Raw genomic sequence first — 15,727 nt, forward strand, 5'->3', positions numbered from 1 at the left:
AATCATCATTGCCTTTCACTTGGTGGATCCATTTCATACCTTTCTCTGGATCCAATATCTTTAGTCCTAATCTTGTGGCTCTTCTTTTTGTTTGGCTGGTTACCTAGTCTTGGAGTGCTCTCACCTTAGTCCTGCTGCTCTGCATACTATGTAGGCGGTCACTTCTGATAATGCTTCTCTCTATGTACCCCTGATGTGAACACAACTCCCCATCTCCGAGGGGCCCCTGAAGTACCGCCCCAGGTCTGTGTGATCCTCTGACTTCCAGAGAAGGAATTCAGGCACATGTATGGTTAATACATAGGTCAATCTGGCTGGAATTAGCTTACTCTGGAGTATAGAAGAAGATAGAAAAGGCATTCATTGGGTAATTATGATCTAGGAATGTGAGTGGGATTATGGAAAGACCACACTTCTTTGTAGACATTGGAGTAATACATACTTGCAATATATACATCCATTCATATTTATGAATCAGTATATGCACCTATATGCACCTATATGGAAAATACATGCATGTATGCATGTATCCAACATATACATGCATACATGTTCACAGATAAAGTTTATCTTCTTAAATACAAGCATACATAGAATATATATATACATACGATGTTATACATTAAAATATGTAAATGGTATGTAAAATGGTATGTTCATGGTGTCAAATGGTATGTGTACTCCCCCCACACACGCGCACGCGCGCACGCACACACACACACACACACACCATCATATATATAGAGAGAGAGACTGGTAGGTGTATATTGTGCCGCTTGTGGTTGTCTACTCTCCACCTTCCCTTTATTAGAGAAGGTGGTCCTTTCTTTTGACCACAGGGGTGAGCAGAAAAATCAGCCTAGTGATTGGTCAATCAAGTGATGGGTTGAGAGGTGGGCACATGGCCCAAGATGAGCCATTCTGAAGCCTTCCCAAATTGTATTATGTTTTCCTTGGAAACACTGGCAGGAAAGGCCCTCTTTTCTCTGGTGGTAAAGCTGTTGGGATGTGATTCTCTGGGTATCAGTAGCTGTGTTTCCTTCAGAGAATGGCACCAAGACACTGAGAGAAGCAGAAACCAGTTGCAAGGCTAATGTGAAGACCCAGACAACACTTCAGGTCCTCAGCTCAATCTTAAAGGCAGCCTCCCCTCCCATCCCCCATGGTTTAGATATATAAGCCAGTACATTCATCTTCTTTTTACTTTTGTTGATTTGAACTGTTTTTGTCATTTGCAATCAAAAAAGTCCTAGCTGATACACTGTAGTTATTTTACAGCCTCCACCACCAAATGTTCAGTAACTCATTTTTAAACAAGTTGCCACCTAGAGGAGGAGAGGTGTGGTCTTTCCCAATCTGTACTCTCAAACCTGCTGTGGGGCCAAACACAAGTCACATCTATCAGTCAGTTCAGGTGTCTGCAAGGGGCAAATGCTGTCTATCTTTCTGCTTGGGAGCATATTGCTTAGTAAACTAGCTTATCCTTTTGTGGAAGGAAAATGAAGGTCAATTTCCCAGGGTTATAACACCACAAAATGGCTGGACAAGACTGATTACTACCTGAATTGCTAGTCGTACTCAACTAATAAATCATATAGTTTTATTATAATTGCTAGATGAAATTTTCTCTATTGCTGTGAGGCATCAGCAGTCAAAATAGATTGATTTTCACTTTACAGATTGCGTTTTTGATTGATGAAAAATCCATTATTATCATAGGTTTTAATGTAGTAATTAGTTCCCCAGGAAGATATACCGCAATTTTATTTATTACAGACCTTAGGTAGAGAAGTACCCATTTGCCAACTGTCTTGTTAGCACACTTGAAAGGCGTGTATTAGAAACTGAAATATCAAATTACCTCATTTGTGACAAGCAAAGGAAAACAAAGCAGTGTACCTGTACCTCGATCTGAGGATTGAAAAAGATGATAGAACTCATGTGCTGATGGTGAGAGTTCGTAGCTTTTCTCAAGCTGATGGCCCGGCAGAGTGACTAGCACAAAAAGCTTTCATCAAATGGCAATTAGTATCAACCGTAAATATTAGTCAATTACCAAATACTATAACAAGTGCTTATTCTGTTCCAGACATTGTGCTAAGTATCAGCAATGAACTGTAATTTAAAGAAGTGTTAAAATTGGGGTTCATCAAAGACGAGAACATCAAGGACTCAAGTTAGGCGTATCCTGGAACAATACCACCTAGAAGGTGATTGCATGGCAGCCTGTAATGATGACGGCTGAGTAACCATCTTACACAAGAGATTCATTTTACTGTTCTTAAGAATAGTGAACGTTCAAGTAATTTCAATTAAACAATTGTATTCAATGTCTGAAAGGTAATTTGTCACTAAGTAGATGGCATCAAATTGTGAGTTCTCATTTTCAGAGTAGTCTTTCAAAGGCTTATTCACAAAGGAAAGATAGCCATTACAGAATATTTTATTTCAAAAATAAGTACATGCTTTTATATCAAATGTTATCCTCCCCACCAAGTTTGGGAAATGGTATGTCTGGTTAACTGAGTCATTTGACTAATAGGGATTTGCCAAGTATTTAATACATAGTCTATTTATTTATTTATTTATTGAGATGGGGTTTCACTCTGTCACCCAGGCTGGAGTTCAGTGTCGCGATCTCAGCTCACCGCAACCTCCACCTCCTGGGCTCAAGCAATTCTCCTGCCTCAGCCTCCCAAGTAGCTGGGATTACAGGCATGCACCACCGTGCCCAGCTAATTTTTGTATTTTTAGTAGAGATGGGGTTTCACCATCTTGGACAGGCTGGTCTCAAACTCCTTACCTCAAGTGATCCACCCACCTTGGCCTCCCAAAGTGCTAGGACTACAGCCATGAGCCACCCCCGCCCGACCTAGATTATTGATTTAAAAGGAAAATGAAACCAAGAGTTTTGGTCTGGCAATACATGGTCTAAGATAACATGACAGCCCTCCTGTTGTAGCACCATGACACGCTAGATAAAACTGGATGCATTACTTAATGCCCAGCTGGCCTTGACAGAGTGGAGGAAAATCTTCAGGTACCAGAAGCTGAGACGGAATGGGAAGAGAGGTAAGCATGAAAGCTGCGGGTGTGGCTTCCGTGGGGTTCATCAGTATCAGTAACTGAGGGGATTGGGTAGTATTGGCTCTACAGGTCAGAAAGTGAGGCCTGGGCCCAGGAAAGGCAGAAAGTGAGACATACTCTCACACATACCCACCCATAGCTGGGCCTTTAGAAGCTGTACTCTAGCAAAAGGATACACTAGAAAAAACAAACAAACACACACACACGCACGCATGCACACACACACATAAAAAATGGAACAGAAGAAAAAAACAAAAAAATATTTGGTCTTTGGGTAACAAAAAAATTGGTCCCTGGAAATTCATGATGCTAGACGTGTACCCTAGTGATCTTACAGTTTAAATTTTACTTCTTACATTTTCTAGAAACCCTGCAAACTGACAAATCTACCAAAAATTGGTCTCCATTTAATGACAAATCAGGGCTAGAGGCGTTAAAGACTCCTCTAGAGAGTATTCACACAACCTAGATCCAAGATATTCTTAAAATTCACCATTAAGAATTATAGAGTGCACAAGGAAACAGTCTATTTATTGTGATTAGTCATGCTTTGCTACAAAAATATTACTGTTGGATTACAGTGTGTTTAGCTATACTGCTGTCGTGTTTCATAATATACTGTGGATTTGCTCCGTTGTCTTCTTCAAATATGAACAATTACAAATTGCAAAGTATACCTGGTTCAAATGATTTTGGATAAGGGATTGTGGGCCTGTGTCAAACACAGACTATAAAAATGATTAAGAATAATTAAATAAAATACATGGGAAGCAAAGTTCTAGCAAAAATAAAATAGCTCTGAAAAACAATCGAATATAATGCCTAGAAATGAATAAATAAAATTTTAATACCTCAGTGGTTAAGTTAAATAACAGTCACTGTGTTAAGTATTTTATGCGCCATTGTCTCTTTTAGCCCTTACAGAATACATGCTATTTTACTGATTTTACTAATTTTCCAGACCCCAAACTATTGATTCTATGCTAGTGTCTTTCATTGTCCTGTGTGGCAAAACAAGAACCAGAGATTATCCTGGTCAACAAATTCCTTTAAATGGTTTCACAGAATGTCTGCCAATTCTTCAGGTCAGTAAGTTCATGGGATCCCATTTGTTGAATTTACTACATGCCAGGCACTGTGCTAGGCCCTGGAATTATAAAAAAAGAAAACACTTTTTGCCTAAGAATAAATAAATCTTTTTTATAATGTTAAATGGTAATAAGGAAGGTAGAATAACATATGTAAAAGATTATTTCAACTCCTTAAATGTAGTCATAGAAAGAAGGTTTGGAGATAATACTTCAAGATATTAACTGTGGTGATCTATATCTGGGTTGTAAATTTTAGGTTTTTTTTTTTTTTTTGAGATGTAGTTTCGCTCTGTCACCCAGTCTGTAGTGCAGTGGTGTGATCTCAGCTCACTGCAACCTCTGCCTCCCGGGTTCAAGTGATTCTCTGGCCTCAGCTGCCCGAGTAGCGGGGACTACAGGTGCATGCCACCATGCCTGGCCAATTGTTTGTATTCTTAGTGGAGACGGGGTTTCACCATGTTAGTCAGGATGGTCTCGATTTCCTGACCTAGTGATCCACCCACCTCGGCCTCCCAAAGTCCTGGGATTACAGGCGTGAGCCACCACACCTGGCCAATTTTAGATTTTTTTTAAAAAACATGTTTTCCAAATTGTCTACAATGAGCCTGTTTTGCATTTATTACCTGAAAAAGTTGTTTTTTGTTTTTAATTTTTTGAGATGGAGTCTCATTCTGTAGCCCAAGCTGGAGTGTAGTGACATGATTTTGGCAGACTGCAGCCTCCACTTCCCACGCTCAAGTGATTCTCGTGCCTCAGCCTCCTGAGTAGTTGGGACTACAGGTGTGTGCCACCACACCCAGTTAATTTTTGGTGTTTTAGTAAAGATGGGGTTTCACCATGTTGCCCAAGGTGGTCTCAAACTCCTGAGCCAGATCCTCCTGCCTAGACCTCCCAAAGTGTTGGTATTACAGGCGTGAGCCACCATGCCTGAATGAAAAAGTATTCTTTAAGCAGTATGTATCTGTAAACACTCTAGAACTTCCACTATCATTTAAAAAATAGGATTTAAAATGTCTAAAATATATATGGTTTGGAATACTTAAAAAAGTGAATATTCTCCCATTCCTTAAATGTAGGTTTCTCCTAGTGACTCCCTTAATGGGACTGCAGTATGGAAAGGGGAGTACATAGTAACTTCATAGTGGAAAGGCTAACAAACACTATCGCAGCTAGGTGATCAAGGCTAACATCAGTATTGACAAATGGTGTTGGTAGTATGTACCCTTGGTATGATGTGATGAAAGCGACACTTTACCACTGAGGTCGTTGTCCCCAAATCCCTTAAGCCTGTCTAATAATGAGATAAATACCAGACAAATAAATATTGAGAGCCCTTCTACAGAATACCTAATGACTACTTCTCTAAACTGTTAAGGTCATCAAAAACAAGGGAAGTCTCAGAAACCACCACAGCCAAGAGCATCCTAAGGAAACATGACAACTAAATGCAATGTGGTATCCTGGATGGGCTCCTGAACAGAAAAAAAGACATTAGATCAAAATTAAGTATGAATGAAGTATGGACTTGAGTTAATGATAACTAATAACTAATTGTAACAAAGGTATCATACTATACAAGATGTTGATAATGATAATGGGCGTGGGCTATATGGTAACTATTCTATCTTCTCAATTTTTAAATAAATCTGAAACTATTTTAAAATAAAAGGTTTACTTTTTAAAAAGGTATTTAGGTTTTTGACCTGTGCATCTAGAAGGTTGGAATTGTCATTGACTGAGATGGAGAAGACCATTGGAGAAGGTGAATTGAAAAAATTTGAAATATATTAGTCTAGGTCCGTAGGGCAAGGATGTATGAGATACATGCGTTGTGAATACATCACTGATTTAGTATTCTGTACTGAATACAATAAGTATTTTGGCAGGAAAAAGGTGAATATTCTAGAAGTAATTCCTGTCCTCTTTAAGAAGTACAAATTCTTCAAAGATTCCCCAAGAACAGCTGTGCAAGTCAGTGTGGCTTTTTAATCTCTTTCCTCTATACTTATATACTATAACAGTTTCTTCTATTGCAACACAACCCAAGTTTTTTGCAAGATAAATTATTTGTGATATTCTTAGGAAGAAAGGGTAGAAAGTAAATAACTTTTTGGTGGCTTGGTATGGTCTTGTATTTTGCCAATAACTATTTCTTTCCAACAGAGTTTAATGATATTTATTGGATTGAAGAAACTTAGTTATCTTTCAGGTATCTTTCCCAGAGCGCACAGGACAATATTTCTAGCATGTACCCAGAATGGTAGACATGCTGAAAATATTGTCTTGTGAGCTCTGACCATCTAGTAATTGTCACAAATAATTATTATTACAATTATTGTTGTTGTTATTATATTATTGCTACCATTGGTATACATACACACAAATATATATATTTATATATAAATATAAATATATATATATTTATATATAAATATAAATATATATATATTTATATATATATTCTTTTTGTGCTCTTTATTTTGTTTCATTGATCACCTTTTTTTGGTAAATATGCTTTTAAAATAATTGTTACTTGTGGTATTAGACCTACTTCTTTTTGCTCATCTTTTTTTCAGGAATATTTAATAAATGCACCTCTGTATGAATTTCAGCATCATTTTATTAAGTAAAATAAGAAATCTTGGGTGTGTCAGACAACTATTTGCATAATAATGCTGTGTAACAAATCCCCCAAACTCAGTGGCTTAAACAACAATTGTTTATTCTTGCTCTTGTTTTCGTGGGCCAGTTTCCATCCAGGCTGAGATCAGCTGGGCTTAGTTCCAAATCTGCAAGTTGGGTCCTGGTCCGTTTCATGTGTCTCTTCACGAATGACCATTGGGCCACCTGGGGCAAATTCTTCTCATGGCATGGTAAAGGAAAAAGCACAAAAGATTAAGTTCAATCTTGAAAGCACATTGCAAGCTTCTGGTGGCCTCACATCTGTTAACATCCCCTTGATCAAAGGCAGGCCCAAAATGAAGGGGGAGGAAAGTGCACTTCACCCACCATGAGGTCAAGTCAAGTTACATGGGGAAGTCTAACATCAATGAAAGGAGAAGTATACTACTCCTATGAAGGTAAGAGGAGAGAGAGTGACTGTTTGCCAAAAAGAGTTTCATTCACCATACTGGTGGAATGTTTATGGAAATTGCATTAAATGTTGACTTGAAAACAGACAGTATTATAACAATTGCTTTTTCTACTAAGAAGGTCTTATCTACATAAGTAATTGTTAAGTAATTTGCTAAAAAAAGACCATGAATGTACATTTCAAGTAGACTTCCTGTGGTATCTAGTAAGAGCTTGAAAAATGTTTGCTAAACTCTTATTCATGGATATTTTGTATTTTTCTTGAGTGCAAGTTCTTAAAATGAAATGTGTAACTATTTGGCATGCAAAAATACTATTAATTTTCTTTTATTTTTTTACTGCATTTGGTTGCTATACTGAACTCTTCTAATTAAGTTCTGGAAGTTTGGGGGATTTTTTGCATTGTTTAGCTATGCCATCTCAATGTTTTTAAATAATTTTTTCCTCATTTCTTTTCAATACTGATTGCATTAGCTAGAGCTTATCAAACAGTAGTAAACAATACTGTTAGATTTTTAAAGACAGTACTTCCAATGTTTGCTCACTTAGTGTAAAGTTGACCTGACTTAGTTTTCTTTACCATATTAAGGAAGAATTCAAATATTTTTAAAATTATTTTTATAAAATAATACCTATGTGTGTTGAATTTTTATCAAATGACTTCTTGGTATCTATTGAAATAACTGCATGATTTTTCTCTTGAATCTTCTCAAGGTGGTATTTTCTTATTTTGAACCACCATTGCCAATTTCTTTTTTTTTTAATAGTGTGTATATTAGTCAGGGTTCTCCAGAGAAAAAGGACCAACAGGGTGTGTATTTATATATACGTGTGTGTGTGTGTGTGTGTGTGTGTGTAGAGAGAGAGAGAGAAATTGAGAAAGAGATATTTTAAAGAATTGCCTCATGAGATTGTGGGGGTAGGCCAGTAAGCTGGAGACTTAGGAAGATTTGCAGTTTGACTGCAAAGAAAATCTGCTGTCAGAATTCCTTTTTGCTCACGGACAGTAGTCTTTGTTCTGTTAAAGCCTTGAACTGATTGGAGGAGGCCTATCCATTTTATGAAGGGTAATCTGATTTACTCAGAGTCTACTGACTTAAATGTTACTCTCATCTACAAACGATCCTCACCGAGCATACCATTTTAGCATACTGTTTACTGTTTATTTTTTGTTTGTTGTTGTTGCTTTTTTTTTTTTTTTTTGATGCCATCTCACTGTGTCGCCCAGGGGGAAGTGCAATGATGCAATCTCAGTTCACTGCAACCTCCGCCTCCTGGGTTGAAGCCATTCTCCTGTCTCAGCCTCCTGAGTAGCTGGGATTACAGGCACCTCCCACCATGCCCAGCTAATTTTTGTATTTTTAGTAGAAATGGGGTTTCACCATGTTGGCCAGACTGGTCTTGAACTCATGACCTCAAGTGATCTGCCCTCCTTGGGCTCTCAAAGTGCTGGGATTACTGGGGTGAGCCCCCATGCCTGGCCCAGAATAATGTTTGACCAAATATTTGGGTACCGTAATCCGGTCAAGATGAAGCATAAACCATCACAATGTATAATTTTAATGAATTGTTGAATATTTCTCAGAAATACTCTTTGAGTTACATAAAATTATTATCCCATATAAAGATGAGTCAATTGAAGCTAGGATGCATAATACAACTCACCCAAAGTCACACATGCTCCAAGGAGCAGGACTGAGATTTGAACCCTAGCTCCAGAGTCCCAGGTTTTAGTCACATAGTCAAGTACACAGAAAGAACATCCAATGTGCTGATACATTATTCTTCAGACTGGCCTTACTTCCTTTGCTCAGGATCCACCTGCCTGTAACTCTCATGTGTGATTTAATCTTGACTGTTTTTATTGAATTGGGGAACTTAATGAATGAGAAATATAGGAGTTGAGATTTTTACTTTCTGGCATGAGCTGCTGTTAAGCCGATTATCTTGCTGCAGTCCACATTTCCGCCAAGAACAAAAGTAAAGCTCTCTCAACTTTTTACTCTATGGTGCTGATAGGAATAACAGCCAAAACACCACCGTTTCTGCCATCTTGCTGATGAACTGATCTGTCTACGTTTTTCAAAATAGTGCTCTTTTATGGGTTACTCAAGCCCCATTTCAAAAGCAGTGTGGTTGATAAGTATGTTTCATACCTGCTTGTACTGATCTTTTTTAACCCTATGTTCTTAAAATAATATGAGCTTTTGGACACGATGTATTCAGTACAGCCTTTCAGAATGAAAATGTTGATTTTCCCAAATTAAAGAACTAGGGGATATGGTAATATATGCTCTCGATTTTAAATTGGGTAGAAATTGACATCATTAGTCAGAAATCTACTGAGGATAAAAATGAGGTAAAGTTTTAGGTGCTGAGCTATGTGCCAAATAGCCCTTATGTTTCTTTCTTGAACACCTACTTCAAAGAAGCAGATTTGCCTTTGATATCCCTGGGAGCCACATGAATATGAACTGACTCCAATTGCCCTCATCGTCCCCAGAATTTATTTTTTATTTTTTTAGGGCACGAGTCTGCGGTCAATTTGCTTATTTGCCTCTCCAAACCAGCATGATCATTACAATTCTTCTTTTCATGAAATAACCCACTGTCAGCCTGTTGTTAATCCTACCTAGAGGTTGGGAGTGGAGTCACCTAACACGAGGGCATTCATCTCTTCAGTAAGTGGTGTGCTTGTGTCAGAAATTTTTATGCAGACAAAAGCACAGGAATCATCATGGCAACAGAATAATATTCACCACCTGAGCCACCTTGACATTTCCCTGCTAGCAGGAAGCTTTCCTTTTTCTTTTATGCTTTTAACATAGAAGAATGCGTCCTAAATTTTGTAGGCTACATAATCATGCCCATGAGCCTCCTCTTTTCAATGCATCCTGCCCCCATAACCATTTTTCTCTGTAAGTGATGTTAACTATGCAGAAAGCCAATTAGGAGATTTCACTTAGGATTCCTTCTCTTAACTGTTTCTTGAAGCTTATGTGGTATAACCGCCAGAAAAAAGATGCTTGAAAAACAAGAATATATTCTATATTGGCCATTCAGTGTCTCAACTTCATGCCTTAGCTCAAACTGGCAAGCTTCTTTACGCCATCTCTACATGTGGAAAGTCTACCTATTCCTTACAACCCCATCCAAAGACCATTTCCTCCATGGTGGTTTGCCTGTTTTGCCTCCTTAGCAGTCATGGCTCTTTCTCATGAATCCTTTTAACATCCTAATGATAACTAATAATTATAAACACATAGGTCATTTTTTAGGCTTGACTAAGTTTGTTGACATATCATTTTATTTAATAAATAATCTTGTGGCCTTGATTATATTCTCCATTTTCTTTCTTTTTTTTTTTTTTTGTTTGTTTGAGATGGAGTCTTGCTGTAGGCTGGAATTCAGTGGTGTGATCTCGGCTCACTGCAACCTCCACCTCCCAGTTTCAAGCGATTCTCATGCTTCAGCCTCCCAAGTAGCTGGAATTACAGGTGTGCACCACCAAGCCCAGCTAATTTTTGTACTTTCAGTAGAGATGACGTTTTGCCATGTTGGCCAGGCTGGTCTCAACATCTGACCTCAGGTGATTCACTCACCTTGGCCTCCCAAAGTGCTGGGATTACAAGTGTGAGTCACCATACTTAGCCTATATTCTCCATGTTCAATGGAGAATATTAAACAAATAAAACACAGAAGGGTTAAGTAAGGTTTTTTTTTTTTTTTTTTTTTTTTTTTTTTTTTTTTTTTTTTTTGAGACAGAGTCTTGCTCTGTTACCCAGGCTAGAGTACAGTGCTGTAATTTTGGCTCACTGCAACTTCCGCCTCCCAGGTTCAAGCTATTCTCCTGCCTCAGTCTCCTGAGTAGCTGGGATTACAGGCATGCACCACAACGCCTGGCAAATTTTTGTATTTTTAGTAGAAACGGGCTTTCACCATGTTGGTCAGGCTGGTCTTGAACTCCTGACTTCATGATCCACTCACCTCCACCTTCCAAAGTGCTGGGATTACAGGCATGAGCCACCCCACCTGGCCAAGTAATTTGTTGAGTGCCACACAACTGTCCTCTGTCTTCTGACATCAAATGCTTCCTGCGTTAGCTATATCCTGTTGATCTCAAATTATCATTATCTTAGCCAACCCTTATGGAGCACGTCTCTGTGCCAGGCATTCTTCTAAGTGGTTTATATGCAGCAACAGTAATAGCTAACATCTTCTTGCCAGATATTCACTTAGTCTTCAAAGCAACCCTATGTAATAGATACCGTTATTATCTCACCATTTACAAATGAATATTCTAAGGGATACGGAAGTTGAGTAACTTTCTCAAAGTCAGATAACTACAGGAGGCTGCTGGAAGTGTCATTCTTTCCATATCCAAAATCTGGTGTCTAGTCAGTGAAAATGGTGCAAAATCTCAAAATTGACAGAGGCCACCCTGTAGATATCACTGCTACAGGAATATTGACTCCATCTCCTCTTGTATTTCAAATCTTGTGAAGTGCATTCCACAGGCGGAATCTAAATGGTATCCAAGACCCTGATGGCAAGAAAGTATGGGAAATGTAGGTGTTAGATTGCCAGCCTCTGCTGTGTAAGATGGCAGAAAAGCATAGAAGAAGGTAAAAATGAATACTGGGTACCAATAGGCAATATCTAGCATACCTGTGATAATGATGGAAGAGTACTGGCGTTTCTTTTGAATGCGATCCTGGTAAGATGGCCAGGGAATGTTTAGTCACTCAGATATGCAGTGGTGTCCCCCGACCACTAGGGGGAGATGAACAACCGGCATAGTTTGATGGCTTAAGAAAGATTATTTGTTAATGAGTAATGGAAAAAAGGACCGAGAAAGAAGTGGGTTTTTCTATGCCTTATGAGGAGAAGCTTATGTTATCTTTAATGAAAAATTAATCAGGCAAACGAATGCCCAGAGGAACATATGCACATATATTCCTATTTGCAGTCACTTAGTGGATGTGCGAGCATCCAAATGCTTCCTTAATCCTTCAGCTATCTAAGTAATGATTGAATAGAACCTGTGTTCCCCTTTCCTGCTCAAATGCTACTTTATTAGTATTACTTCTGTCCATAGCCATCATTTCCTAAGTGCTCTGCAACTTATCTATATAAATACTAGATAGATTGTCATCAGTTCCTCATCTGACTAACCATTTGTTTCACCAGTTATTTGCAGGTTCTCATTCTCACAATGGTCCTACCATGGAAGTGTTTCATCTCCTTGTTTTCCTCACCACCTCCAGCTAATCAGGGTAGCGTTTGCTCTGATGAGCTTGTGTCTCAGGTGAGCAGTCCTTCCTGTGAAAAACTGTCAAGATTCTTCTAATGGGGAACAAATATTAATGTAAATGTAGACATTTATTTGCCAAAAGAGTAGTAGCTCAAGAATTACTAGCTAATAATTACCCTACTTGCCAGTGTATTGTATCTTTTTTGATTATTCCTCTCTTTCTATGTAGAGACCTGCCTAGAGCAGCTCATGAATTTTTCTCCCTCAAGAGTGCATTTGTGAAGTTTCTCGAAAGATTGATTGGAACACAAGGATTTCAGTTCATGGCGTCCTGTTAATCAGCTCAGATTTGTTGAAGTCATTAGTGTTATAAATTTCCTTGTACTCACAATTCTCCTTACCCAGAGTTAGTTCTGTGGCAGTGTATTAGTGTGAGCAGGGTATCTTCCATCAACTTAGAGTTTTTAATGGAGCTTACCAGAGTTAATGACAGTGGCAATCCCCCCAGGGAAAACAAGGCAGTTGGCTCAGATGTCTTGTGGGAGCTGAACCTGCAGAATGTTCTTCTGGGGATTTCATCAATAATATGCCAACAACTGGAGTCTGTATCCTATTAGTTTCTATTCCCTGAAGTTGTGACATGCCATGTACTTTCTTTTTCCAGTCATCTCATTTTTCTCATCATCTAATTTGTGAAAGGGACACAAATATTTAGAAAAGTTGGGACTCTGCAAATTGTGAGATTGATTTTCCTGTATTCATCCCATTGTTCAGATTGAGATAAGGTACTTAACTTCACTAAGCTCTTAAGTTGTCTACTGTAAGAGAAAGTCAATACCACTTCCTTAGAAAGAAAGAAGGCCATGATGAGTGAGGTTTTCACCATGTGTGGGTTATGCTAAGTGTTTCAGGGCTGATGACATCCCCTGAGATAGTAGGTAGATAAGTTGGTCATCAGGTTAGAGCCTGTGTTGTGAATCAATTCATGTGTAGTCCTTACAACCGTTCGGTCTACAGATTCTGATATCTACCCACTCTCAGGCCCATTTCTCATTGCACCCTGTACCCACAGTGCTCGTGCTTCTCCCATTCTGAATCATTTTGAGTTCTAAATTATACAGTATACTTTATATTTAATACATTTCTGAATTTTCAAATGCCAGCTCCTCCCCTCATTTACCTTCTTGGTCTTTTCTGGTTATCTTCCTGTGGGTGTGCTCAGGTTCCTAGTGTAGCTTATACCTGTTTCAACCACAGCACCTATAGCAATTTATTGCCATCACTTATGTGCAGAGCTCCTTCTATAGCACCATAGGCCCTGAAAAGCTGGACCCTCTTTACATCTCAGGTCTCTTCTTCCATTCCCTGCTTGCGAGTAGTGGTGTCTCAATAAAGTATTTGTTTCAACCCATAGAGAGAGTGAGATCAGATTTGTACAGAGGTGTGGTTCTTCTCAATTATGGTAACTTTAATGGGTGAGAATGCTCAGCAGGATTTGCATTTCATAAAAATCACAGGAATTAGGACTAGTGACTGGAAGGTTCAAAGGAAGATTAAGCTCAGTATAAGTAATAACTTTCTGGGCATTAACATTGTTCAAAACTGGAATGTGCTATCTTTTCAGCTAGTGAGGTCTCAATTACTGGAAGTATTTGTACCAAGACTCATAAGGATGCTATCATATATATTCTCATATTGGTTTGGAAGAGGTGCTTAGCAATATCTTAAGATTCTATTTTTATTTCTATAATTCAGTTCAAATATTAACTTCTTATAATTGCCAACTATGGCTTTTATATTCATCATTATTCATTTGATATTCATCATCAGTTAAAATTTTCTGTTAATCAAAGTCATTGAAAAAATTATCTTTTGCCTCACTCTTCAATGAATTTGTCCCTGTTTGTCCATGTTTCCTTTCACTTCTCTCTCTATACACCATAAAATTAATGAGACTTTTAAAAAATCTTTCAATTTTAGTCAATAAATACTTGAATGTTGGTCCAGATGCAGTAGGAGGTACAAAGAAGATATGACATTGATTACAGTAGCTAGTGTTTATCAGTGATTACTGGCATTTTGTATGTGTGAACTCATTTGTTTCTCACAATAATGCTATAAAGTAGGTACTATTTTTCCATTTTATAGATGAGAATGCTGAGGCACAGAGAGACTAATTTTCCAAGATTTTATTGCTCTTAGATGGAAGAACACAAGCAATCTAATCTAAAATCTGAATGTGTAACCATTAAGCATTACTGCCTCTTGATTAATACATTTAATAACACACCATCTCTTGCCTTCAAAGATGGTTATTTATCATTCACTGGATAAGACTGTTCTTACTTTTACTTATTGTAAAAATTTATTTTCTTTCAAACTTCTCTGCATTGGTATCACTTTATAGTTCTCTGTCACTGGCCAAACAAAAATCCGTGTTTATCTAATTTACATCACTTATGATGTTCTAAACTTGCCGTGTAACTATATATCTCTATTTTGAACTCAAAGCAATATGATTTTATCTCCATGATTATGTTAATTATCCTTTGCTGAGACTTCTCCATTTACCTTTTGCTTTTGTGGAAATCGCAACAGCATGCAATAATTCAATGACACACAGACCTTTTGATTTGGATATAGGCATCTTTCCACATTATTAAATGCATACTACATGCAGAATGTCTAGGAGGAAGTAGAAGATAATATACATCCAACAAAAGATACCATGTGAGAAGTATAAATAAAGCAGTGTTGGACAAATGAAGTGAAATGAGCAGTCATAGAAATGAGATTCACCAATATGCCTTTATGAGCATCTTCACTGGTATTTGTTTTGAAGTGGTCATCATGTTGGTAATCTCACAGTAGGCAGGTAATATGTTACAGTGATTCTTCGCAATCTTTCCTGAACAGACTCATGTAAGCACAGCTGAAACCCTGGAAAGTTTAATACGTGTCAGATTAAACTGAAAGATTAGGTAAAACACCAATTGATGGGCCCCAGCCCCAGGGTTTCTGATTCAGTAGATGTGAGGTCAGTTTCAAGAGTTTGCATTTGCACTTTGAAAGAGCTGGAATAATACTAAGAATATGCATAACTCCTGGGTGTGCTTTAGAATCACCTGTGATTCTGGTCACAAAAGCAATCACCAAACTTCGAAATAAAGACCCAAAGCTCTTCTAATATTAAACCCTGAGA

The 15,727-nt window shown here is 38.0% G+C and overlaps 1 protein-coding gene across 3 annotated transcripts in view; it reads left to right on the forward strand.

The window, feature by feature from the left end:
• The window catches only part of ST6GALNAC3 (ST6 N-acetylgalactosaminide alpha-2,6-sialyltransferase 3), a 352,495-nt gene that overhangs the window by 43,643 nt on the left and 293,125 nt on the right, over positions 1 to 15,727 (forward strand). The window contains exons 1-2 of one of the 3 annotated variants that reach the window (XM_064372519.1): positions 7,237 to 7,258; positions 12,462 to 12,579. The exons of the other annotated variants lie outside the window; for them this stretch is intronic. Coding sequence (XP_064228589.1) covers positions 12,487 to 12,579 — 93 coding nt within the window. The 5' untranslated portion in view covers positions 7,237 to 7,258; positions 12,462 to 12,486. Of the gene's footprint in view, positions 1 to 7,236; positions 7,259 to 12,461; positions 12,580 to 15,727 lie in introns of those variants that run through there. 3 annotated transcript variants of the gene reach the window in all.

The sequence above is a fragment of the Aotus nancymaae genome, unplaced genomic scaffold (genome assembly GCF_030222135.1).
Source record: "Aotus nancymaae isolate 86718 unplaced genomic scaffold, 86718_ANA_hifiasm-v0.15.2.pri h1tg000007l, whole genome shotgun sequence".
Lineage (NCBI taxonomy): Eukaryota > Metazoa > Chordata > Mammalia > Primates > Aotidae > Aotus > Aotus nancymaae.